Genomic DNA, 24433 nt, shown 5'->3' with positions numbered 1-24433 from the left:
AAGGAAGCCCCGGGAAAGCGACAGAAAGGGGGACGAGTTATGTGATTTCTGAGTTTGTTTTCTCATTATGAAATGAAATTAATCAAATAATGCACTCTAGGTCACACATATACGTAATAAACAACTGGTGGCTATTATGATTACAGAGAAAGTGAAGTAGAGCCTTTCTGAACACATCTAGCTAGGAGGAATTTGGCAGGAAACCAGAGGACAACAGCAGATAGTAATAACATACCTGTTTGCTAATTCAGGAGTGATAAAACAGCATTTTATTTTAAGTGAATATAAGAACTTTTTATGTTCAAGTGTTTCTCAGCTGTGCTTGTAACCAAAGGATACCACATTCATATAATTTTGTGACAAGATGTTTTACAAATACACAGGACAACTATATGGGTGTTACGCTTTTAATGAATGGAGGCAGATACAAAATGCATCGATGCAAAAGAATGGTTTAGATACTCAGCATAGTGATTAATGTTAATTTAGGGAGACACAGCCTGTTAAACCTCAACTACAGTTTCCTGCAACCTAAGATAATGGAGAAGCTGCTTAAGTTTTTACCCACCACCTTTAAAGTTCTAAATGGTATCTGGAAGAACTGAAAAGTAATAGGCTCCTTTCAGCTGTGGTTAAGAACTCTAGTGAAGCTGTATGGCAGTGACACTGGGTGGGACTGTAATGTTTCCCCAAAGGGGCTTTCCAGATGACCACATCACAGACTTTAAAGGTATTTCTAATAACAGGCAAGTTGAGTGGCTTAATAGTTTAAAAGTGGAAAGCAGCTAAGACGTCTCATTTTAGAGAATTTTAAAACATGGTATAAATACCACCTCTCCTACAGAGAAACTTTTTAAAGCACGGACATAACTTTAAGGATACTAAGGAAACATCGATAGTTTTCATAAAGCTTCAATAAACACCCCAAGGCACAAGTGTTCAAAACTTCCTATTCACTAAAATGTCACTGCATTACACTTTTATTAGAGGTATAGGTATGCTATGCTTGCAGTGAGCGGACGTTTAATTTACGCCTAGTTAAAAGCACCAGGTGTCAAGTTCAGCTTCCATTTACACAGGATGCACCAATAACAGGATAGTGAACAGTTCAAGTACATTTCCAACATACTTTGCCTTTTGATTAGTCAGCACTGGGGCTCTGCTGCCTGTAGTTCAGAATATTTTGGAAGAGACTAGAACTACTCTGAACATAGTCTTCAAGCAATATGGAGCCCTTCTGAAAGTGAAGTTCTTTCATAATAACATTTAGAGAAGGAAATACAGGCAGATATTGCAAAATCTGAATGTCTTTCAAAAGAAGAAATGTAGAATCTGGCACCTAAGCTAAAATGTTTTGTAATAAATGTCAAAAATTGCCAAGACTTTCAATATGTGTTTTGGTAAGAAAAAACCACTATATCGGCAAAGTTAATGATGTAAAATATAATAGAATATTAATTAAATAGAAAATCCACCATTAATGGAAGAAAACCCAGGATAAGGGAAGCATCCAAAGACTGCCAATCGAAAGGTAATTTTACTAGCTTTAGAATACATCAACACACTTTGATTATAGAACTATTTCATTTTCAAAACTACAGTGTTTTAATGTACTTCTAATAACCACCCAATCTAAGGAGCCACGGAGGCTTATGAGAAAGACCTACCCACTAAGATGCATTTCTAGCACAGGGGTGAATTAATACTTCTGTAAGAAAGAACCTGAATGACCTCAGCATCAACAAATCACTTTTTTCTTTTCCACAGTAATTCATAATTTGATGACTAATTTCTCTTCACTAGTTCGAAACTGGGGAGGAAAGGAACTACATCAGACCCAGAGACAATGATTTCGCAAGCCACAGTCACTCAGCTCATGGATTTGTGATAATCTGCAGAAAATTTGGTCGACTAGTACTCGATTCCTTCACATCTGTAAAAAAAAGTCCACATAAAAAGTCACTTCACTGTAAGATTAAAAGCAAATGTCTTCCCACTTTAAAGCTCTCATTTCTCAATAAGCTATTAGAAACCACACAGGCTCCAAAAATTCTGACAGCTACATCATCTGGAAAGGTTACTTTCAAGTATGTCCCAGTTATTTCATGGAGCAAGTTCAAGTGAAACATGAAGTTTCTATGATCTCTCTTTTCCCACCTCACCTAATACACAAACAAACCATTAACAGAAATACAGTTTGGTGAGCAAACTGGATTCATAACGTAAGACAAGTCATAAGCAGCCAGAGCTGCAGCATTTGCACTAGCGGCATGTACCGACCTGTAGGGGAGTTCGATACAACCACTTTTCTTTATCAACTTTGAACTGCATACAGGCAAAGAGATCGCAAACTGCTGGGAGGCCGTACCGGTCCGGGGCAAGGCTGTGCTCCTCCTGTAGGGGTGAGCTGAGTAACACTTCCTGCAACAAGACAGAGGGTGGGTTGCTCCATGACAGCTGGGAGGCGTGATGCCAACAAGTCATCTTCCAGTCTAGTGTCTATAAAGAGTGATGCGAACGCTGGGCATGCTAGTAACAGAGCAAAGTGACAGCTAATTTCTCTGCCCCTAATTTTTCCATAAACTGCAATAAAATAGGCCAGATGCAGATTTGGGGCATAGAAAATACAAACTTCAGTATGAATAATCATAAATGTTCCATTCTGTTCCTAACATGGCCCCAAAATTAATACTTAAGCTGCATTTAACAGTTAAGATAGTTAAGGATCTGGTCCATTTATTTGCAAGGTTTGGGATTAAGAAAATGCAAGGATTGGGATTAAGAAAATAAAAATCTACTGAATATACTTCAAATGGTGCTTTTTTAATGTCTCGGCTCACCTTGGCCTTCTTTCGAAGTAGCCACTTGTCCTCTCCTGAGGATAACTGGCTAAGATTTCCTGTCTTCTTTCCTGGCAAGACCCAGTCAGCTGTGTTAAAGGGACACCAGGCGGTGGCCAAGGGGCTTGTAGGCTTTTGTTTGCCAGCCCTGTCCTCAGTAGGAGGCACTTCCTTGTTGGGACATCCTTCTTTGTGTGAGGGGGTCACGAGCCACTCTGACAAGGGAGTGTCCCTTCTGACCTGGAAGGAATCAGCAACTCTGGAAGCCCTTGCCTTGGGCGCCTTGGCTTGCTGTGCTGCCTCTCTTCTGGATGGAGAGAGCCACGTGTCCAGGGAATCTTTACGTTTCTCAGGCCCAGGCTTTGGTTCCACATGCATACCATTTTTATCCTTTCCTTCTTTCTTCAGAAGCCATTTACACAGAGCTTCCTTCTCACAATTTTCATCACATACGCACTCTGCAAAACTTGTACAGGGCTCATTGGCTTTGCAGACCTCCTCTACTTTATATGGGTCTTGATGGTTCTGGACAAGCCAATCCTCAATAGTCAGGCTGGGAGTGGACAAGGGTTTCCTGGCCTCCAAGTGGTCGTTGAGGCATTTCAGACTGCCCAGGTTCTCAATCTCCACACCTTTGGGCTGGTTACCCTGACAACAGGTACAGGAATCGGACTTGACAAGCCAATCATTCACATTGTAGGACTCCTGGAACACCTGGAACAAGAGCTTAAACTTCTCACTGGCGGTTTCGCAGCTGCCATTCTCGGGCTTCTCAAGCTTTCGGGATTCCTGGGGAGTTACCAGCCAGTCAGAAAGATCCATCTCATCTTGATCAAGAGGCTCTGCATCTTCAACCACTTCGATTTCCACGGAGCAAGAACTGGCAGTAGAACAGCTGTCAGACCTTTGGTAGCTTGGTTTTTCAGAAACTTCTTGTTGCTGACTCTTGTGGAGCCAGTTTTCCAAACCCTTTAGGTTGCCCCAGACTTTATTCAAGAAACTGCAGGCTCTAGCAGATGTCTACACAAAAAATACACAATATTACTTTGCTAGAATATTATGACTGCCTTGAAATTCAATGATAAGAGTTCTACTTATATTTACCACACTACAAAATGTTCCTAAGTATACATAGCCAAAAGACATGGGATTTCTCTGAGATATTAAAATACATAATTATATTAAAACTTAAATTTTCTGCAGTTAAAAAAAAGGCAAACTAGGAGAAAGCATTTATAGCACATCTTGTAGAAAAGAGACAAGTAGTTTCTACATGTGCATTTATGAATAAAGACCAAAATGAGTGATAATATGATTAGAGAAGTCATCAAAGTTAGCTAATAAAAATGAAAAATACTCAATCTCCTTAGTAACCTAAGAAACTCAACAAGTAAAATTGTTCTTTTGTGTTAAATTCAGAGAAAAACTTGTAAATGACTGCCACTGTTAGAGATGTTTAGGGAAGAAGGTATATAAACTGGTATGGACTTTCTAGAAACCCAAACTGACAGTATGTATTGAAAGCCTTAAAGGGTCTGCAGAACTATAGGAATGCAGTTTCTAAGAATTCATTCCTAAAGAACTAATCAAGAATGCATATAAATAATTATCTCCTGGACATGCAAAAGAAATTTATTTATATTCAGAAAAATTGAAATTTATAGCCCATCAATGAAATACTATATACTATGAGGGATTTTATGGAAGAAATTAAGTGACATATTCATGCACGTATATGTACACATAAACGAAATGTTAACAGTGGTAGTTTCTGCATGCGGGGTTATGAGCTTGTATTTCTTTATATAGTTTTTTCCTAAGCTTTTTCTCTACAGTGAAGAGGTTGTCATTATTGTAATAAAATGTTATCTTTAAAATATGTTTCCCAGACTAGAACTAAAACCAAAGACATGCTGTCAGTAACTAACCCCATCTATTACATCATCTATCTCAGAACCAATAGGGGCAGCGACACACCTGGCTGTTCTCCACGGTCTGCTTCTGGTTGAGCCAGTCCTGGAGATTGGTGCTGGGCAGGTAAGGAGCCTGGTGGCCGACGGCAGGTTTGCTTCCAAGGAGCCATTCACTGAGAGGGACAGCTGTGGCGCTGGACGCCGACTTCTGCTAATCACACAATACTTTGCTGCTTAACAAGGCAATGCCAAATGCAGCAGAAAGTTTGCCAGAAAAGCAGGAGACCCAAGCTCTTTAATCTTGGCCCAGTGCTGACCCTGCACAAGTCAGATGATTCCCCTAAGCCTCCATTTTCACAATTACAAAACAAAGAGTACAGCTGGAAATCAGCTTCTCAACTCAAAACTTTTAGGATCCTATATTCACACTTCTCACGCTGCCTTCAGAAGTAAATGATCAAGAGAAGGATCCCTAAGAGAACCAACCCAATCATAGAGCTAATGATAATTTCTTATGAACTAATTGATAATAATTACTTTCTTATAGAACACGTCTAAAACCTCTAAATTTCTGACATTCAGTCTCAAGGGAAGCATTTAATTGTATAAACTCATTTATTACCATTCGTGCCTTTTTACAAATAAATAATAGCCAAAAAAAAAAAAGTGATATAATCAAAACCCCAAAGAAATACAAGCCAAATAATAACTCAGTTACCAGAAACAAAATGACATTTTACCTGCTCTGGTAATGGGATGTAGCCTCTCTTCTCCAAGAAGGACCCAATACTTGATGAGCTAGCATGAGCCATCAGGTGCTCAGGAATTTGCTGTGAGATAAACAGCAAATTAGTCATGTTTACTAATGTGATGCTTTCAGACCAAAAAAGTGAACTTGTAATCCCTAAATTTCAAAAGTACTAAGCAAAGTGTTACAGTTCACTAGAATAAATCTTCTTCACACTAGATTCAGTGACCTACGAAGTAGTTATAGAATCTGAGAATTCTCTACCACATAACTACCTTCACAGAAAAAACCTTCACCAGAGCTGGTGGTACTACAACTACTAACAAGACCCAAATGAGATGACATTTGACTCTATACAGACCATTCAAGCCATAAATTTCCTAAGAAATAAGTCAAAGGTATTTAGAGGTACAAAGATGAATTCCAGAGACAATCAACCAGTCAATAATGCATTCCAAGCATTACCAGCCTAAGGCTCTATAAATGCAATCAGAACATTAAGTTTCTAAAGCTTACCAAATTCTCAAGAAAGTCCCTTTTCATAGTGACAGTGTGCTATTTTTAAGACCATGTGACAGGCCACAGACCTGAGAAGCTCACTATGAACCTTCTGAGATGAACATTTACTTACAATGGTCTTGAGAGACCCAAATGTGGTGATTGCCTGGCGCAGGGCAGTTATGTCGGCTTCAAAGAATAAAGCAGTTGAATCTTCAGGTTTGAGGGTCAGACTGCCCAATCTGGAGAAAAAAGTAAACAAAATCTGGCTATTTTAAAGAAATATCTATTTCAAATTCATCCAAAATAAAAACCAAATTGTGAGTTATTTGAAGTTTGGTTGAGTAACTCAACCAAAGATAGATGAGTTAACCATGTACCACCAAGTATGATGTTAAATATTTAAAGCAAGATGATATTATCAAACAAACGTTAGGTTTAACACTAAGTTAAATCCAAGTCATGCAAAGAGTTAGATGACTTAACCATGTAACGCCAAGTAAGATATTAAATATTTAAAGCAAGATGATATTATCAAACAAACATTAAGTTTAACACTAAGTTAAATCCAAGTCATGCAAAGAGTTACAAAGTGACTTTTTAATACACCAAAGTCAAAGAGCCAAAATCAAAACACACAAGAAGGGTCTTTACCTCTCCAGGCAAGCTGAGACTTGATTGGCTAGGTCTTTGTTTTGGGTGCACTCCAGCTGATGAATAAGACAACTGAACTGGCCCAGCAACTAGAAGAAAAATGAAATCATAGAGCCACAATGATACGAAAAGCACCAAGTGTATCCAAGCTAACAAACAGCAAACAGCACTTGAGATTAGGTTTTTATCTGATCTGTATTAGTGCTTCATGACAGGAAAGACAGTCTGGAGACCAGAAGCCGTCTTATGGCCTTGCAGTCGTCTTACCCAGTAGAGCTGTTGGGCCTGCTGCTGAAGCGTCTCCTCTTTAAGCTGATAGATGAGGTCCACCTGTTCATACAGCCACACCTCACGGCTTCGAAGGCATTCCAGGTGGCGACTTATGCAGCTGTGAATCTGGGCTTTGACCTACGAAACATAAACATGTTAGCTTCACCAAACAGTGTTTCCCACAGAATGGTAAGGTCCCTAAATTTCTGGGGGTCACAAATCCTCTGATTATCCAATGATGCCATGTATGGAGTATCTCCCCAGAAAAATGCACGCACTGAAAATTTTGCCTATAATTTCAGGGTTGAGTGTCCCAAAGCCCACCCATGGAAGAATCAAAGCCCCGTGGACCCAGTTTAAGATGTTCAGTCATAAAAGCATCTTTAAGCTCTAAAACCCTCAATACTCCTCCTTCTAAGAGGATAAGGTTTATTTTGGGTGTCCTAAAGGAGTCAAAAGAAAATACAAGGATATGTCATGTAATACTGATTCCCCTGTTTTCCACATAATTTGAAAACCTACAGTTTTACAAAATCATCAGTGGAATAAGACAAGAATGTAGCTAGCCCTTATCCCTTTTCTCACCCTATGAATAAGGAACACATTTACAGCAGGCCAGTTTAGTGACGAGGTGAACCACTACGTGCCAACAGCCAGAGGACTATAAGGGCAGGCAGTTTACGTAAAATTATTTGCTAAATGGTTCTGGAAGTATCAACAGTGATGCAAAAGAGAGATAAATATAAAAATCCTATGGAAGAAAATCTTAATGGCTATAAATTATCCATGAGAATCCACATAAGGAACTGTATTTCAAAACACCTTTTTCTGTATAGTAAAACAGTGTTTCAGTCATGCAATACTTGGTCTACCAGTTCACCAACAGAATGCTGTTGGGCCAACAGAAGGAACAGATTTCATCTTGGCCTGCTCTTAACAACTAACTCATTTACAGAATCATGCCATGCCAATACCAGATTAAAAGATAGTAGGGGATGTGGAAGTGCCATCCTTTGTGCATCAGGAACACAGCTGGCCAGTTCAATGAGCTGAGCTCATTCCTTTCGCTACTTTTTAGTAGATGGCAGTGCTTGGCACAGCCACCACACAGAGAAGCTAGCAGAAATGCAGGCTAAAGTGGATTCTGTAAGGTGGTACAAGAATTTCTAGATTCTTCTAACATCTGCTCCATTTTCCCTTTGGAATCAAAGGCACCAACATTTCAGGCAGATGATGCAAGGCATGGGATAAAACCTTTTTGGTTTGGAGAAGCCAATCCCTTGGCTATGCTCTAACTAGACCTGTGCTAAGAGTTCAGACAAGGGGAAAGAAAAGCACACGCCACACCTCTCGCAAGTTTTCTTTAATCTGCTGCTCAGCCCGGAGAACTCCACCAATAGCAAGCTCCAAGTCCCTTCGTGCATCACAACACCTCAAAAGGGGTTCTCTATTAGCAGGGCAGCCACTCTGGTCCTGTGAGCCACTCATTCTGCACCTTGTTCCTTTAAAAGAAAAAAAAAATCCAATTTGCACTATAATTACAACCAAACACCTTGCAATCATTCCCCCAAATGATTATCCAACCAACTCCCAGTTACTATTCATGACTACTTAACATTACTTTCAACACAGGACCTGGCACACAGCATCCCCTTAATAAATATAACTTGTCTATCCACCGCACCCACCCCACCCCCAACGCTACTGTTGTCCTGCCCTATCTATCCTGGATAAATCTAAAATCAGAGATGGTTTCTAAATACTGAGAAAAAGGAGGCCGTGATCACAGTAGCTCAGCATGGATTCACTAACCCCTGTGAATCCGTGGGCTTAGATGGATCCCAAGTAATTTTTTTTACTTAGAATCCAAAGTCACTTCCTTTTTGGGTAGTTTTACTAAACTGACCCGTCCAGGAAATGCTGTAGACATATTTGGACAACAGTAAGACCTGTGACAAGGCTGTATACTACATTGGACAAAGTAAACACAGGCCAAACAGGACAACTAAACTGAATCATAAAATTACGTTTTACAAAGTACTCAAAGGATAATGGATTAAAACCAGTATGCAAAATTTTTAGAGGTATGCCCCTGTTTTCCCTGATTACTCAACAGTTTTCTCTAATTGCCAGGATGAAAACACAGAAGAGATTAAAACTGGAGATAACGGGGCTGTGACAAGAACAGATTTCAAGACACTCTCTACAGAGCTGTTAAATCTTGTAAAACAAAATGCAGCTTTTGTTTTTACTTGAATGGGGGAGGACAAAATGGAAAACAATGTTTTTCAAAAATGGAGATTTAAATTTATTTTTTATTGAAGGACAACTGCTTTACAGAATTTTTTCTGTCAAACCTCAACATTAATCAGCCACAGGTATACATATAACCCCTCCCTTTTGAAGCTCCCTCCCATCTCCCTCCTCATCCCACCCCTCTAGGTTGATACAGAGCCCCTGTTTGAATTTCCAGAGCCATACAGCAAATTCCAGTTGGCTATCTATTTTCCATATGGTAATGTAACTTTCCCTGTTACTCTTCCCATCCATCTCACGCTCTCCTCCCCTCTCTTCACGTCCATAGATCTAATCTCTATGTCTGTTTCTCCACGGCTGCCCTGTAAATAAATTCTTCAGTACCGTTTTTCTAGATTTCCATATATATGCATTAGGATACAGTATTTATAAAAGAATGGGGATTTTTAATTGAAAGCAAGCTTTATATGAGTTAGCAGTACACTGGATCTCAAGGAAAAAATTACTTACTATACGACTACATTTACCGAAAGCCTAACATTCGCCACAGGACTAATCTGTTCCACATTTATCAGACTACTTTTGAAATTTCCCTCTGAATAACAAACTTCAGAAACAGGCATTTAGGAAAAAAAGAAAAAGAAAGGGGCCTCAAAACCATGAAAAATTTCTCCAGGAAGAGAGGCTGTTTGGTCTAGGTAAGAGAAGTTTCTGGGACAACAAGATTACTATTCTGGAATATTTGGAGACCTGTCAAATAGAATTAGACTTGTTCAGAATGACCCAAGGAGTAGAGAAGGATTAACTGCAGATATCTGAGGCAACATATAAAAGAAATTTCCTAACAATCCTGAAGGAAAAGACCTTTGCAGAGAAGCCAGCCAGCTTTCAGAGGAACAGCAGTCTACCCAGTGCTGCTGCTGCTGCTGCTGCTGCTAAGTCGCTTCAGTCGTGTCCGACTCTGTGCGACCCCACAGAAGGCAGCCCACCAGGCTCCCCCATCTCTGGGATTCTCCAGGCAAGAACACTGAAGTGGGTTGCCATCTCCTTCTCCAATGCATAAAGTGAAAAGTCAATGTGAAGTCGCTCAGTCGTGTCTGACTCTCAGCAACCTCATGGACTGCAGCCTACCAGGCTCCTCCGTCCATGGGATTTTCCAGGCAAGAGGACTGGAGAGGGGTGCCATCACCTTCTCCGAGTCCTGCAAATGGCTGACAATTCACGTGAGATGCAAGGAACTTGGCCTACGCTGCATCTTCAGGCTGAAGTTTAGGGCCAGGTGGCTAACTCGCTAGAATCTAAGAAAAGCCAAATGCAGTGAGATTCCCCATCCTCAGAGACAAGGCAACAGGAGGAAGAAATGCAGTGGAATTACTCCTGACCACGAGCTAGATTCACTGAAAATAGCAGAAAGATTCAGGAAATTTTCTAACTTCCCCCTGCTATTCTGTTGCCACAGTCTGGTTCCCTATACTCATCTCTGAAAAAGGAAGGGCTTCATCATCAACTGGGTTCGACAGGAATCCCCTTGGAGATTTTTTTACCCCTTAAAACATGACTTTGCTACCTTCATTTTCACTGTAAGCTGCCCTGTTTAAACACACCTCTTAGTGGACACTCAGAGCACACAGTAGGAGCCTGCAAAATGTGGGCAGAATGCTGGCTCATAGTTGGAGAGCAGAATGCCACCTCATCACCACAAGTTACTTCACTGTGCACGTAAGTTACACGAAAGCATGTTCAGCTTTCAAATATATTAAACAGCTTTCACCTGTGCCTCACTTCCCACTCGTAGTTCCTCACCATTTGTGTGGGATGCCACAATGCCCGGCGCAGTGTACATTTTAAGCAATAGCATTAAATTAAACAGTGTTAAAAAGCTCCATAGCTCTAGACCATGTGGGAAACAAATTCAAATGCAGACAATGTAGAAAAGTAGGTCTTCTCAAAGCGATCGCAAATACTGCACTCTGCCTACCAAGAACAGAAGATAGCCGAAACACACAAATTGGACTGTCCCCTTATTAGCTGTGGATACAAATCAGGACGCGATTTCAAAGTTACAAAACTGATTCTTCGCCACATATTTACCCATCTTGTTTTCAAAATAAAAGGAGCCTTATCCCTCAGGACAGTCACCTGGTTAGAGTAAGGGTCTTTAAGAACCTGCTTCATCCTCTTACACCCAGCCCAGGGACGTGTGTCCCTCTGCTGCCCTTGGCTCTGACCCTCCTCCTTCCTGCGGCGCAGTCACGGGGTGGTCAGCTGCCGTAGCCTAGATCCCGAGAAAGAAGCTGTGCACGTCTGTCTTCTTGTCCTGCAGTGAGGGGGAAACCCTCGGAGCTGAACTCAAGGACTCTACCCCACAGGTGAATTCTAACCACAGTAAAGTGAAGCCAGTCCTGAACTGCCACATTCAGAGACACTTGTTTGAGTTATCTAAGTCCATACCAGTCAATTTCAACAATCTGTTTGTTTCAGGTTGGAGAGCCAGTGTAGCGAGTGTGATGTCGAAGAGATTACTCTGAGGCCTGAGAAACCGGAATTCCAGTTACATCTGCAACCTTGAGACCCATGAGCTAGCTACTTAACTTCTCTGGGCCACAATTTCCTCCAGAAAAACGGAGGCAACAGCAGCTTTCAATACAAAGTGCTGCAATAAAGACAAACAGACAACACCTGCGCACAGGCACTCCACCCAAGCCCTGCACACGCACTTCTTAACGTTTGGTTGCTTCTGCAATTAGGTTAGCTGAGTTACAGGGGCCTTCGGGATCTCCGCCTTCGGACTACAGAAAGAAGCACGGAAACTAGAAAAGGCTCTGGAGTGACAAAGCTCGGACTCAGAATCAATTAGCCATCACTTAATGCTATGACCTTGAACTGTCTGCCCTTTTTGAACCTAATGTTCTAATTAACAAGTGAAGAGAACAAGATCTACCTCAGAGACTTGGTGGCCAGGGTGTGGTACTTGTATAGCTCTCCATCTTCTCTCTCACTATATAACAGAGCAAACCCTCTAATATATTAATATACTAAGTATACACACACTTTTCTGCCCTACTACCTTCAAAAGAGGATTGACTTAAAAAAAAAAAAAAGTATTGCCTTAAATGTCTGGGGTGTTTTTGTTTGAGACAAGTTAAAAGTTTAAGTGCTTTCTAAAGCTTCCCTTCCCCTAGGATTTCTGTTCAAGGTCTTGGGGGAGGAAAGAGATCAAGCAAAAAATACACACATTCCTCACATAAATAAAGCTCCTGGAAAAACATACTTTCCTCAAAGCAGGCTCTGCCCACTCGGGCAGCCCACTAGGCCCTCCTGCTGCCGGAGAGCCCCCACCCCCACCCCCACCCCACCCCTTTCCCCTCAAGCGCCTCCCCTCAAGCGCTTCCCCGAAGGCTCAGCTGGTAAAGAGTCTGCGACGCGGGAGACCTGGGGTGGATCCCTGAGTTGGGAAGAGCCCCTGGAGAAGGGAAAGGCTACCCACTCCAGTGTTCTGGCCTGGAGAATTCCACGGACTGTATGGAGTGGAATGACTCTGTGACTCGCAAAAAGTCAGACACGACTGAGCAACTTTCATTTTCTTTCCTCAAAGAAGAGTTCCACAAACTGTATGTGCCATATTTGCACAATACTCTGCACAAATCTAGTTATGAAATCCAAAGGACAGGCAACAATAATTGAGCAACTAAACCGCAAATGAAGCTAAGTCCTTGTCATATGGTTTAACCATAAAATTTCCAAAGAGCTAATACCCTCTTGTGACCAACACTAACCACAATTGAAAGTTAGAAAAATCTTGGGCATCTCTGTGATGGACTGCTCTCATTACACTGATGATGCCACAAAGACCCAGAGAGCTTAAGTGACCCATCTGCAGGGCCACCACAGCCGCAACGTGGAGAGTCGGGTTCCGAGCCAGAGCTCCTAGGGTCAAGGCCTGGGCTCTCTCCTGGCCAGTTTGTTCTTCCTTTACTGCATCGCCCAGATATTCTTTTTATTTGCCAACAGGGGGTTAAAGTCAACATTCCAATGCGTTACTCCTGGAACAACTTCCATTAAGAATCTCAGTCCATTCATAATCCTCAAAAAAAACAATTTTTCATAGCCTTCTTCCGTAGATAATGCTAACAAAAATAAACAACATGTCATGACAGGCTCAGAATAACCAAAACACTTCCAAGCACGAAAGACAGGAGCAAGAGCCCTGGGCTCTGACCTCAACATCTCACAACCACTCTGCATCCTCTGTCTACACGACGGCTTGTATCATTTCTAACTGCACCTTCCAGGTCTCGCTGTTTGACTCCTTCCCAAATTGCTCTCCTCTCCAAAAGAGATGTCCATTTTTCATTTATATTCCTAGCATCTAAATCACTGCTAAAAGACCCATAAGGTACTTATTATCTTCTATGAATTACTAAATTAGAATACTGATGGTCCATTTGGTTATCTCTGATGAGACAGCACATATCCGAATGTTTGTACAAATTTTCAAGAAAAAAATTACACTAATAGTCCACATGCAATTTTACCCTGACACATTCCTTAATGGGTTTTTTCTTCTGTCAGTTTTTAAAACTAAAGGTTTTTTCAATATCACAAATCATTAACTCAAAGGTTATATATATGTATCTCATCCTAGCCCACAGTTTCTGAAATTCAGGATGATTCTGTTAATTTTTTAAAGCATGTAAGCAAAGGTTAACGCCTGAAGAAACGCACAAAATAAGGGATAATAAATGCACGACAGCACATTGTAGGCTCGCTTAACACTTGAGGCCGTACTGCGTTCAGGTCTACCTTTATACATGTAACTATAAGCAGCCAATCCCTGCACATCAACTTTCCCAAGCAGTGACTGAGAACGAACCACAATATTAGCCATCACCCTCTAATGCCAAGTGCGGCATTTCTAGTTCAGAAGCAACAGTGACACACGCGCCTCTCCAGGCTCCCCAACACTTTCTAGGAGCACAGCTGTCCGAAGATGCCTGCGTCTGGTCCTCCCGGGAAGCCGCAGCCGCGCGTCCACTCTGTTTCAGAGCAGGTACCGGTACCGCTCAGTACGCATGCGCACAGCAGGGCTCATGCCCAGCCCGCCCAGGGGAGCCCATCCGGAGGGCTCCCGCCGCGGCCCTGGGCTGCGGGACATACCTCCTCTCCAGCTAGGCCCCGGTGCGCGAGCTGCCCAGCAAGCAGCACACTGCTTTATCCGGGACGGGGTGAGAAAGGGACCTGGGCCCGCAGACAGCGCCCCGCCCCGCCAGCGCGTGCGGCAGCGCCCCGCGGGCGGGCGGGAGCGCGCACGTCGGCCGCGGGGCGGGGCCGGAGGCTCCGCCCACTCGGGGCCCCCAGGTGCCCCCGCGGCCCGAGGACCCCCACGCCCTCGCCGTCTCCCTCAAGACTCTCGGTTCCGAGCCGCTTGGGCGCCGCCGCCACTGGCCACTCCGGGCGAAGCCAGCCCGCAGAGCCTCGAGGGACACCAGGGGCTCCTCTCCAGCCTTTCCGCGGCCCACCTGCTCCTGCGTCTAGCCTCTGTGTCCACCCTGATCCACACCCCAAAGCGTCAAGACGTCTTTAAGGATTTTGCTGCTAATCACGACAAAGAAATACCAAACGCGGGTCAGTAAGGTTTCCGAAGTTGTCGGAGTTCCTGGCAGTAGTTCGTGACTCCCCCTGAGATCACCGCCGCCAGCCTAGCTGAGGCTCAGGTCTCGGCTTCTGCTTCAGGCTCTGCCATTTCCCCACATCTGTGACACTCCTCTACCTGTACCCCGGTGTCCCTCTGACTCTCAAACACACTCCCACATGGCCTCAGCCCAGTTATGCACTTAATGCTCATGGATGCTTTTCATTCAACAGCCTGAGTGAGCACCAGCCAGATGGCAAGCTCTATTCTAGGTGCTGGGATACAGTAGTGAAATAAAAGCCCTAGTGGAGAGGCAGGAACACGGAGTAGTTACCAGAATGAACTCTGGAGCTGCACCATTTGGGTGCAAAACCTGGCTCTGTCATTGAGATGCTGTGTAACCTTAGGCAAGTCACTTAACCAATCTACGCCTCAGTTTCCCCATCTGTAAAATGAGGACGATAATAATGGGTCAACTCAATGAGAATTATATGAATTGGTATATAAAAAATGTTTAGGACAGTACCTGGCCCCCATAAGTACTTCCTGCCTGATGATTGTCATGCTCATGGTACTCTAGTTTGATGCCATTTTCCCTGAAAATAATCCTTATAGCCTGCATATCCAATCAGGCCAAAGACAAAATTCTATACAACCTTGTCACACCTTTTAAATCAATTTTTTTTGTGAAATACTAATTCTCATCAGGCTATATAACTTATATGCAGGGTATATCATGCGAAATGCCAGGCTGGATGAAGCACAAGCTGGAATCAAGACTGCCAGGAGAAATATCAAGACCTCAGATATTCAGATGACACCACCCTTATGGCAGAAAGTATAGAGGAACTAAAGAGCCTCTTGATGAAAGTGAAAGAGGAGTGAAGAAGCTGGCTTAAAACTCAACATTCAAAAAACTAAGATCATGGCATCCGGTCCCATCATTTCATGGTAAATAGATGGGGAAACAATGGAAACAGTGATAGACTTTATTTTCTTGGGCTCCAAAATCACTGCAGATGGTGACTGCAGCCATGAAATTAAAAGACGCTTACTCCTTGGAAGAAAAGCTATGACCAACCTAGACAGCATACTAAAAAGCAGAGATACTAGTTTGTCAACAAAGGTCTGTCTAGTCAAAGCTATGGTTTTTCCAATAGTCACATATGGATGTGAGAGTTGGACTGTGAAGAAAGCTGAGTGCTGAAGAATTGATGCTTTTGAACTGTGGTGCTGGAGAAGACTCCTGAGAGTCCCTTGGACTGCAAGGAGATCCAACCAGTCCATCCTAAAGGAAATCAGTGCTGAATATTCATTGGAAGGACTGATGCTGAAGCTGAAACTCCAATACTTTGGCCACCTGATGTGAAGAATTAACTCTTGGAAAAGACCCTGATGCTGGGAAAGATTGAAGGCAGGAGGAGAAGGGGGTGACAGAGGATGAGATGGTTGGATGGCATCACCGACTCGATGGACATGAGTCTGAGCAAGCTCCGGGAGTTGGTGATGGACAGGGAAGCCTGGTGTGCTGCAGTCCCTGGGGTCGCAAAGAGTCGGACACGACTGAGTGACTGAATTGACTGACTCATCTATGCATCTGAAGCTACTTTCATGACAGTTAAGAGCAGAGTGAAACCACTTGACAAAAAGCAGAGGCCAGTGAACACGGAAGACTAGAAACCTCAGTTAAGCGTCCCTCAGATTCCAGACGGACACAATCTATGGACGTGCCTGCTTCATCTGCGAGGCACAGTTTCTGGGGTCCCATGTCAGTCATTCACTACGAAAATTAGTGAGAAAACAATTTCTGTCTTAATTCAAAATATCTTCATTGGGCAGCATATTTTGTGAAGACACAAATAAAGCCAGACATGCCTCTGAGTGATGAGAGGAGAAACCTGATAGCCCTTTGCACTTTAAGTCAGCGGCTAGAAAGAAGCAGTTCTCTGCATTCTGTAGCAGCTCTCTGAAAATATGACTAGTGTCAAGAACTTTCATCTCTCTTGCATGCCCCTAAAAACAGTCGCAAAATGAATACGACAGGAAATTTGTTGGCCACCACCTACATAACCAGTGGTCTCTACGCCCTCTCTACCAGATCCTGACCAATGCCTGCTCTCCTTCACTTGAACTGAGCTACACAGTCACTGAGAGTCAGTGTTGTTCTATTTATGACAGCTTTAATTGTTACTATAATGAAGTGACTAAAGAGTATACAAACATAAAAACTGGAGGGAGAAAAAACTCATAAAAATCTAAACAAATTCTGCATTCAGACATTGCAGGTAGCTTTTTACTCCCTTAAGCTTTGTTATTTGCCCTTGCATATTTATGAAATATTTAGGTTCTAAAGGGGAAAAAGTCATGAGACATTTTACCTCTCTTCTGTTTCAAGACTTCCTCACCGTCTCCCGACAGGAGAACCGTCTATTTCCTAGCAGATTAGCAGATCATCTCATTTAGAGCATAAACTGCAACTGCCAATGGCTCCCCACCTGCCTACAGGCTAAAGTCTGAATTTCTCTAATAAAGCTTGGAGTCTTCTGACTTCAGCCTGACTCTCCTGCTATCTCCCCAGAGCAGCCCCCACCCCGTGATCTTCTGGACAGCAGTTTCTCATGCGTAGACCTGGCCGGTTCCTCGCATCCAGTCCGGCTCTCCCAGCTCTCTCTGCCAGCAATGCCAGACCTCTCCCCTCTCCCTACCTGTCTGCTTTTCTGACTATACTTAAATCAGAAAAGCAGAGTCACCACTATTAAACCTTTTCTAACCAAGCATCCCATTTCTCAATAGTTTTAACCTATAGAGGCTTCCCTGGTGGCTCAGATGGTAAAGAATCTGCCTGCAATGCAGGAGACCCAGGTTCAGTCTCTGGGTTGGGAAGATACCCTGGAGAAGGGAATGGCAATCCACTCCAGTATTCCTGCCTGGAGAATTCCATGGACAGAGGAGTCCATGGGGTCGCAGAGAGTCAGGCACGAGTGAATGACTAACATACACATAGAGTTAGCTGCTGCCTCCTCTGGGCCGGGTGTAATGCGAGTGAGTTGCCACTCTGACACCTCTAACACACCCCCTTGGCTGCAGGTCTGCCTCCTTAGTCTGAGGTCCTGAGAGCAGGGCCAGGCATTGTTGGCCTGGCGTCAGCATCACGGCGCTACCAAGCCCCCTTCACATTCCATGTGCTCTCTGAGCTGACCTAGAGAATGGTGTCCCTGGAGCTGCGCAGTGCTTCAACCCTCAACTCAACAGAGGCTCCATACTTATTTGATAAATGGATGGATGACTACATGAGAAACGAATGCTCAATTTCAGACCAGCCAGGGGAAGTGTGGTATACTTCTGCTTTAAACAGAAGCAGTCAACTTGATGTCCCATTCAGAAAGGTTTTTCAGAAGTGGAGATGTTTCTACCACAACTGTTACCTTCCGTTTGCTTTCAAACAAGACAAAACTAGCAAGGATATTGCTACTGAAACTATGCTTTCAGGCTAGGCTCTGATATAAAGTGCCTTTCCCAATGCCAGAACGTCAAAGCCCAACTATGCAGATTCACAAGCACTAGCTGATGTATGAGTTAAAGGGGAACCAGTAACTGCGCTTACAGCCATCTCTGGGTTTTTTCCCTCTGATTTTACAGAAATTCCACCCACATCACAGAGGTTTGGTAAGCTTTCAGAACTAGGGCTGTACTCTATCTTCAACTTGAAACTTCTTGCCATAATATAGGAAAAGATGTTATTTATCTACCATCACAGGAATAATTTATCCCTAATTTTATATGGTAAATATCTTGTGGTTTTCCTGACAGAGACAAGCAAATGATAAAATACTTTCCCTCCTCTGAAGCCTAGAGGTCTAGAAATAATGCCAAACTAAAACTCAAAATATACCCAAGATCATTTTATCAAATCTGTAATTGTTCAAGCATTAAAAGACTTAACTTCCTGTCTATGACCAACTGACAAGAAAAAACTTTTTAACCTATTTTGCCAGTCACCCACTCCTTCACTGAACCAAACTGTCATGTTTCTAGAGGACTCAAGACAATGCTAGCTAAAAGGAATATTTAGCCCCAAACATACCCTCAGCCTCAAAACAGATTATCTTGATTTCATCGCATAATCAAGCCAAGTAAAATCAGGGGTGACAAGAGAATCAGGGAGAATGTCAGAGAGTCTAATCAGGGAGACTAAGAGAGTCTGAATGAAGCATTCATGCAGAAGTTTGTTGTTGCTGTTGTTTTAAAGGGACCCTCAAGATAACCTTTTGCTGACTTGCCAGTGAATCTACCTAATTCAAAGAGTAAGGATGACATGCCAGGATTCCAGGCAATGGTAGACCAGGGGGGAAGTTCACAAATTGACTGTAATGTCAGGATTTAGCAAGCAAAGAAGACAAGCTGAGAAGGACCATATGGCTGCTCCTCTAACTGACAAGGATAGAAACACTACTAAAACAATTCACCAGAGCAGAAGCGGTCAACCTGGCCCCCTTATCAGCTCAGGCCATCTGCACTGCTTGCCTCCTCTATGTGCAACAATGTGTTTACACATACCTATGTTGAAAACAAAAGCCAACATAAAAACTGATAGCAAAAATTTAAGAGGGCCAAAGTGTAGCAAAAAGACTAATAAAACTGCCACAGCAATCTATGGTTCCTTCATGAAACTGAACTTAATCCCGTACTTACATACTGGTTTGTCCCTTTTAACAATCACTTAAGACTTGCAAGCTAACTAGTACATATACAGAGACCCTGAATTCCCTGATTTCAGTAACACTCAGAAAATGCTCTCTGGTCTAGCAACACATGCCACTGTGTATCCTTCACAGAAACGCGTCTTGATTCTCTGAGACTGGGCATACGGTTTTGGAAAGAGTCAAAGGTTAATACATGTAATCATTAATATGTGTATGGTATACATGTATTGTAATACATTATTATAAAGTAATATTATAATAATATATAATATTATAAAGTACATTCACACATGTAACTAATATATGACACAGCATTTAGAATAGTTTTGATCACTTCTGATAAGAGAATGAGTATGCTAATACAGGAAGACTTTTTTTGTAGTTTTTCATCAATTACATAAGTCACCCTCATCTGTCTCCAGGATTCCTGCAGAAACCTCATCACTGCTGCCCACTTCTCCCCTCCTCGGAGCCCACTCAGCGCTGCCACAATGGCCTCTTTGCTGCTCCTCCGGCATACCAGGAATGCCTCAGGGCACTTGCATTTTCCTCCAGATTTCTGTGCCTGCTCCCCTCCCTAGTGTCATCTTCCTTATTATCCTGTATAAAATAAGTCTTCCTTCCACACACTTCCCCTTAACATGTTTTAACATTATCTCCATAGTATGTGTCACAATCTGACACGGAGAAACCATTTATTTTCTGATCCCACGTCAGAAAACACACTAGAAGGAATGTACACTGTGTACATTCTGCACAGACGGAGGCTGTCTTTTTGTTCACTGTTACAGAGGTGCTCAGTAAGTAGTTGCTGGAGGAATGGATTCAGTAAGTATTTAATATATCTATGAAGCAAGACTTTCTTTTTTTAACACATCATCTCATTTAGTCCTCACAAAACTTTAAGGTACCTACATATTACAAATACAATTTTTAAAACAGGGAAACTATGGCTTGACAAGGTCAGATGTATTACCTACAGTCACAGGCTTCCAAGTAAAAGAACCAAGATTTAATCCAAGATCTGAGCCTGTGTTCTCTAACCACACAATGGATGGTGAACAGATCATTTAAGTGTTAAGATTGTACTGTTATTTTCTTACTCATTCTACAAAGATTTACTGTCTACAATGACACATACTGTGATAGTCCCTAGGGACACAATGGCAAACTTGGCATCTAGGGGAAAATTTATGACACTGAGTCACCAAAAACTAAGAAGATAAGAAAACTTTGAAACCAGTCACTGCAATGACTGCTCTGAATGCCTTCAAGTATGCTAAGACTTACTCTGGGAGGGAAATTATCATAAAATTCTAGCAAGAAGCTAGTGGGGGAGGAATCTGTATCAGAATCACCTATACAGTTTTATGAAACCCCTACAGAGGCTCCTGAGATTCTGGCACAGCTAAACTGACTTTAAGTAAAATGGCGGTGGGGAAGGGAGTCCGATCTACTTCTTAAAATAAGATATCTCCTCCCTCTTTGAGAATCACATCTTCCTTTCCCTACGTGGCTCACCATGCTTCTCCACTTTTAAAATACCTATTTGCCCAAAATAAGGTAATTGGAGAAGTGAATTTTAACACAAACACATCATAAAACTTGAGGATTCTCCCTAGGAACCCAAGAACAACAGAAAAGGAGGGAGAAAAAAAGTGTAAGATATGTTACCCTGCTAGACTTTACCTATGTCATCTCACTTAACAAGTCTGCAAACTAGCAGACCTTCAAAGAGCAAAACAAGTGACCTGCCTCAAGGTCCATGCACCCACTCCCAACTCCACTGCAGCATGTGAGTGAGTCTTCCTCAAAGACTCCGAAAACGTCACACTAGTACCCCCGTGCAGAGATGAGTCAACTATGATGAACTGCCCCATCCCCATCCAGAAGTAACTCAACAGTCCCTACAACTAGGCGTCCATATTACCAAGCGGGTAGGGGCAACAGTTATGGCACAATGAGCCTCAGCCTGATTAGAAATCAACACAGAACAGTACGGTGAGAAGCCTCTGCCTCTGGGGTCAAGTATTACTCTCTGCCTTCTGCCATTCTTGATCTCACCATCCCCTGTCATACCACGTGGCACTTAAGCCTATTCACACGATTATTGTTCCTGCCCCGATTATTCAGTTCCATGAAAATAAGGACTATGCCCATATTTTTTTCCAGTGTCATATCCTCAACACCCTGAACATACAGGTGCTACATTAAACAGCTGTTGGTGGAGTGAAGCAATGGGCTAAGCGGCCTCGCTCTTCTCATGTGTAAAAAGGAGATAAGGGAGCTACCTCTCAGGATTCTGGAGAGAATTACAAGCTCTTTACCGTAAGTCACGGTGGGTTGGCGGGTAGAGGGCCGAAAAAAATTGCAATCTGTCTGTTTCCACCCAGCAGGCTAGGAATGTATTTACTCTGGGGCCGTTCGGGAAAACAGGCCCCTCCTCGCCCCAAGAGACTTCGGCCAGAGCGAGCAAAAGCTTGGAGCCGTCACCCCCGGGGCTGGGGGCAAGGCGGAAGGGCAGCCTGGCGTTGGTGGTTCCCGGGCCAAGTGCGTCCAAGGACGAAGGAGGACAGGCTGGGCAGGAAGAAAGAGGTGACCCCTGAGGCCGAGAGTCGCGGGCCAGAGAGAGGAGGGCAAGCCCAGGCCGGCGGGCAGGGAGAAGGTCGCGCTCCGGGCAGGCAAGTCGAGGGAGGGGCTGGCCTCCAAAAGCAGGCCCAGACAAGCCCGGGCCGGGCCGAGAAACGGCCCCGACGCCCCAGAGCCTCCCGCGGCGTGAGAGCGGAAGGAGGCACGCCCGCCCCGCTGGCCGCTCCGGTTCTTACCACCTCCGAGCGTCGCTCTGGGCGTTCAGAAGAGACCTTCACGCAGCCGCCGCCGGCCAGACACACGGCGAGGGCCCAGAGGTACACTTCCCGCGAGAACGCAACCTTCCTCCCACGCCTCACGCCACGCGTTTGACAGTCTCGCGAGATCTCAAGTCGGGGTCAGCCCAAGGCTCTCGCCTGCCCCCCAGAGGGTTCAGAGTGCAGGTGCACAAGTCTTCCTGCTCCCCAGACCAGAGTCTGCCAGTTTAATGCTGCGGCTGCTGAGTCGCTCCAGTCGGGTCCGACTCTGTGCGACCCCATAGACGGCAGCCCACCAGGCCCCCACGTCCCTGGGGTTCTCCAGGCAAGAACACCGGAGTGGGTTGCCTTTTCCTTCTCCAATGCGTGAAAGTGAAAAGTGAAAGTGAAGTCGCTTAGTCGTGTCCAGCTCTTTGCGACCCCATGGACTGCAGCCCACCAGGCACCTCTGCCCATGGGATTTTCCAGGCAAGAGTGCTGGAGTGGGGTGCCATTGCCTTCTCCTCACTATCTGACTGCAAAGCATTCGTCTGCTTGTACCATATCACACACCACACAATTTTCTACACTCCGCATTCCACCGCTCTGTTCGCACCACCACCACACACTTCCCCTCACAATTTGACATTATCCACATTGGAATTTTATTTGTTTATTACCAGATGTTAAAATAGGATCTTTGTCTTAGTTTTGAAGAAGTCCCTAATACTATTAATAGCTGCTAACCTGCTCCTCAGATTTCCCAGAAAGATGGAAAACCATCTGAGTAGGATTTGCAAGGGAAATGATTTTGATACAGCTTGCAACTCACCCAAGAATGATAAGGGGCAAGGCTACCTCAGCAGAGGGCAACAGGAGGCAGATGCAGAAGCTAAAAGGGCTCTGTCATGGAAGGGGACTGGAAACGGATATTGTTGTTCTCACTAAATTGTGTCCAATTCTTTGTGACCCCACGGACTGTAGGCGGCCGGGCTCCTTTGTCCATTGGATTTCCCAGGCAAGAATACTGGAGTGGGTTGCCATTTTTTCCCCAGGGGATCTTCCCAACCCAGGGCTTGAACCCAAGTCTCCTGCGTTGCAGACAGATTCTTTATCATCTGAGTTACCAGAGAAACCAGATTGGAAAGGGAGCTATGGAGAAAGAGGAGCAAGAGGGAAAGTCTAAGAAGCCCATGGAAGCCCCATGAGGAAGTAAATCATCTTGAACACTGCCAGGCAGATGAAGCCAAAATGGCATCATACTCTTAATGTTCCTGTCCCTCATTCTTTTTTAATTCAGATGAGGATTCTGGATTAAGACTTTTTTTTTTTTTTTTTTGCAACTAAAAGTGACCAAGGGACTTTTTAAAAAATTATCTTCTGGTCACCAAGATCCAGGACCTACCAAGATTGCTCAACTAGCCCACGCAGTGTTTGCACAGATGGGGTGAGAGGCCAGAGGTGAAATAGAGCTCTTTACCAACTGTCTATGGATTGTTCAACAGAGGACTGTTTGCTCACTTGCGATTCGTCACATACACACACACACCCACCTCTAAGCCCCAAGAGAGCAGGGGCCTGGCTCACTACTGCGTCCCCAGGCCCAGAGCACTGCCAGGCACCCAGGAAGGACCTGTTGACTGAACAAATGTTCTGTTCACAGAAACAGCAAGAGACAATCAACACTGTCACCGTTTTCAGTTCCTAGGTTTTGAAAACTGATACTGGAGCCCTGTACCCAAGCCATTCCCCAATGGCAAGTCAGGACTCCTGGCTTTTTCACACCGACTGGGCTGCCTGTGGCCTTGGAGGCACTTCTTCCAGGTTAACCTCAGGCAAACACGGACATATATGAGGGACCCAGCAGATGCTCTCTGAAGAACAGGAAGGAAGAATGAGCATGGAAACCTCAAAGAAAAGAGGATTTCATCTCCAAGACGTATTTATTTTTTGAATTGCTCACCAGATAGTGGGACCCTGGGGCAGCAGGGCACAGATGATCAAAAGCAAGAAAAGCAGCAGCGCTCCTCTGAGTGAGGGACACACAATGATCTGTTGCAGTGGAGGGAAAAAGTTGTAGCTTTTATCAACATT

At 43.8% G+C, this 24433-nt stretch overlaps 1 protein-coding gene across 2 annotated transcripts; it reads right to left on the bottom strand.

Annotated features, from left to right (window-relative positions):
- Window positions 1–278: 278 nt before the first annotated feature.
- On the bottom strand, window positions 279–22454 carry NCOA4 (nuclear receptor coactivator 4). Of its 2 annotated transcripts, none has more exons than XM_068981832.1 (10): window positions 22340–22454; window positions 8271–8425; window positions 6921–7061; window positions 6654–6742; window positions 6133–6241; window positions 5494–5583; window positions 4818–4964; window positions 2841–3860; window positions 2281–2421; window positions 279–1933 (listed from the first exon to the last, which is right to left on the bottom strand). In XM_068981832.1, exons 2-10 carry the CDS (start codon window positions 8409–8411, stop codon window positions 1928–1930), a joined length of 1884 nt encoding a protein of 627 aa, XP_068837933.1. In that variant the 5' UTR covers window positions 8412–8425; window positions 22340–22454; the 3' UTR covers window positions 279–1927. The 2 variants fall into 2 exon arrangements, with proteins under 2 accessions (XP_068837933.1, XP_068837934.1); XM_068981833.1 differs by having other exon boundaries at window positions 4818–4961.
- Window positions 22455–24433: the final 1979 nt, after the last annotated feature.

The sequence above is a fragment of the Capricornis sumatraensis genome, chromosome 10, assembly GCF_032405125.1.
Source record: "Capricornis sumatraensis isolate serow.1 chromosome 10, serow.2, whole genome shotgun sequence".
NCBI lineage: Eukaryota > Metazoa > Chordata > Mammalia > Artiodactyla > Bovidae > Capricornis > Capricornis sumatraensis.
This window is presented reverse-complemented; position numbering and strand designations above follow the sequence as displayed.

Excerpts from the sequence above, each read along its gene's own strand:
- NCOA4 (XM_068981832.1), bottom strand. The coding sequence starts at position 8,411 with ATGAGTGGCTCACAGGACCAGAGTGGCTGCCCTGCTAATAGAGAACCC. Across the intron at positions 7,062-8,270 it reads TTAAAGAAAACTTGCGAGAG|GTCAAAGCCCAGATTCACAG; the intron begins GTGTGGCGTGTG and ends TATGTTTCGTAG. Across the intron at positions 6,242-6,653 it reads GTCTCAGCTTGCCTGGAGAG|ATTGGGCAGTCTGACCCTCA; the intron begins GTAAAGACCCTT and ends TTTTTTCTCCAG.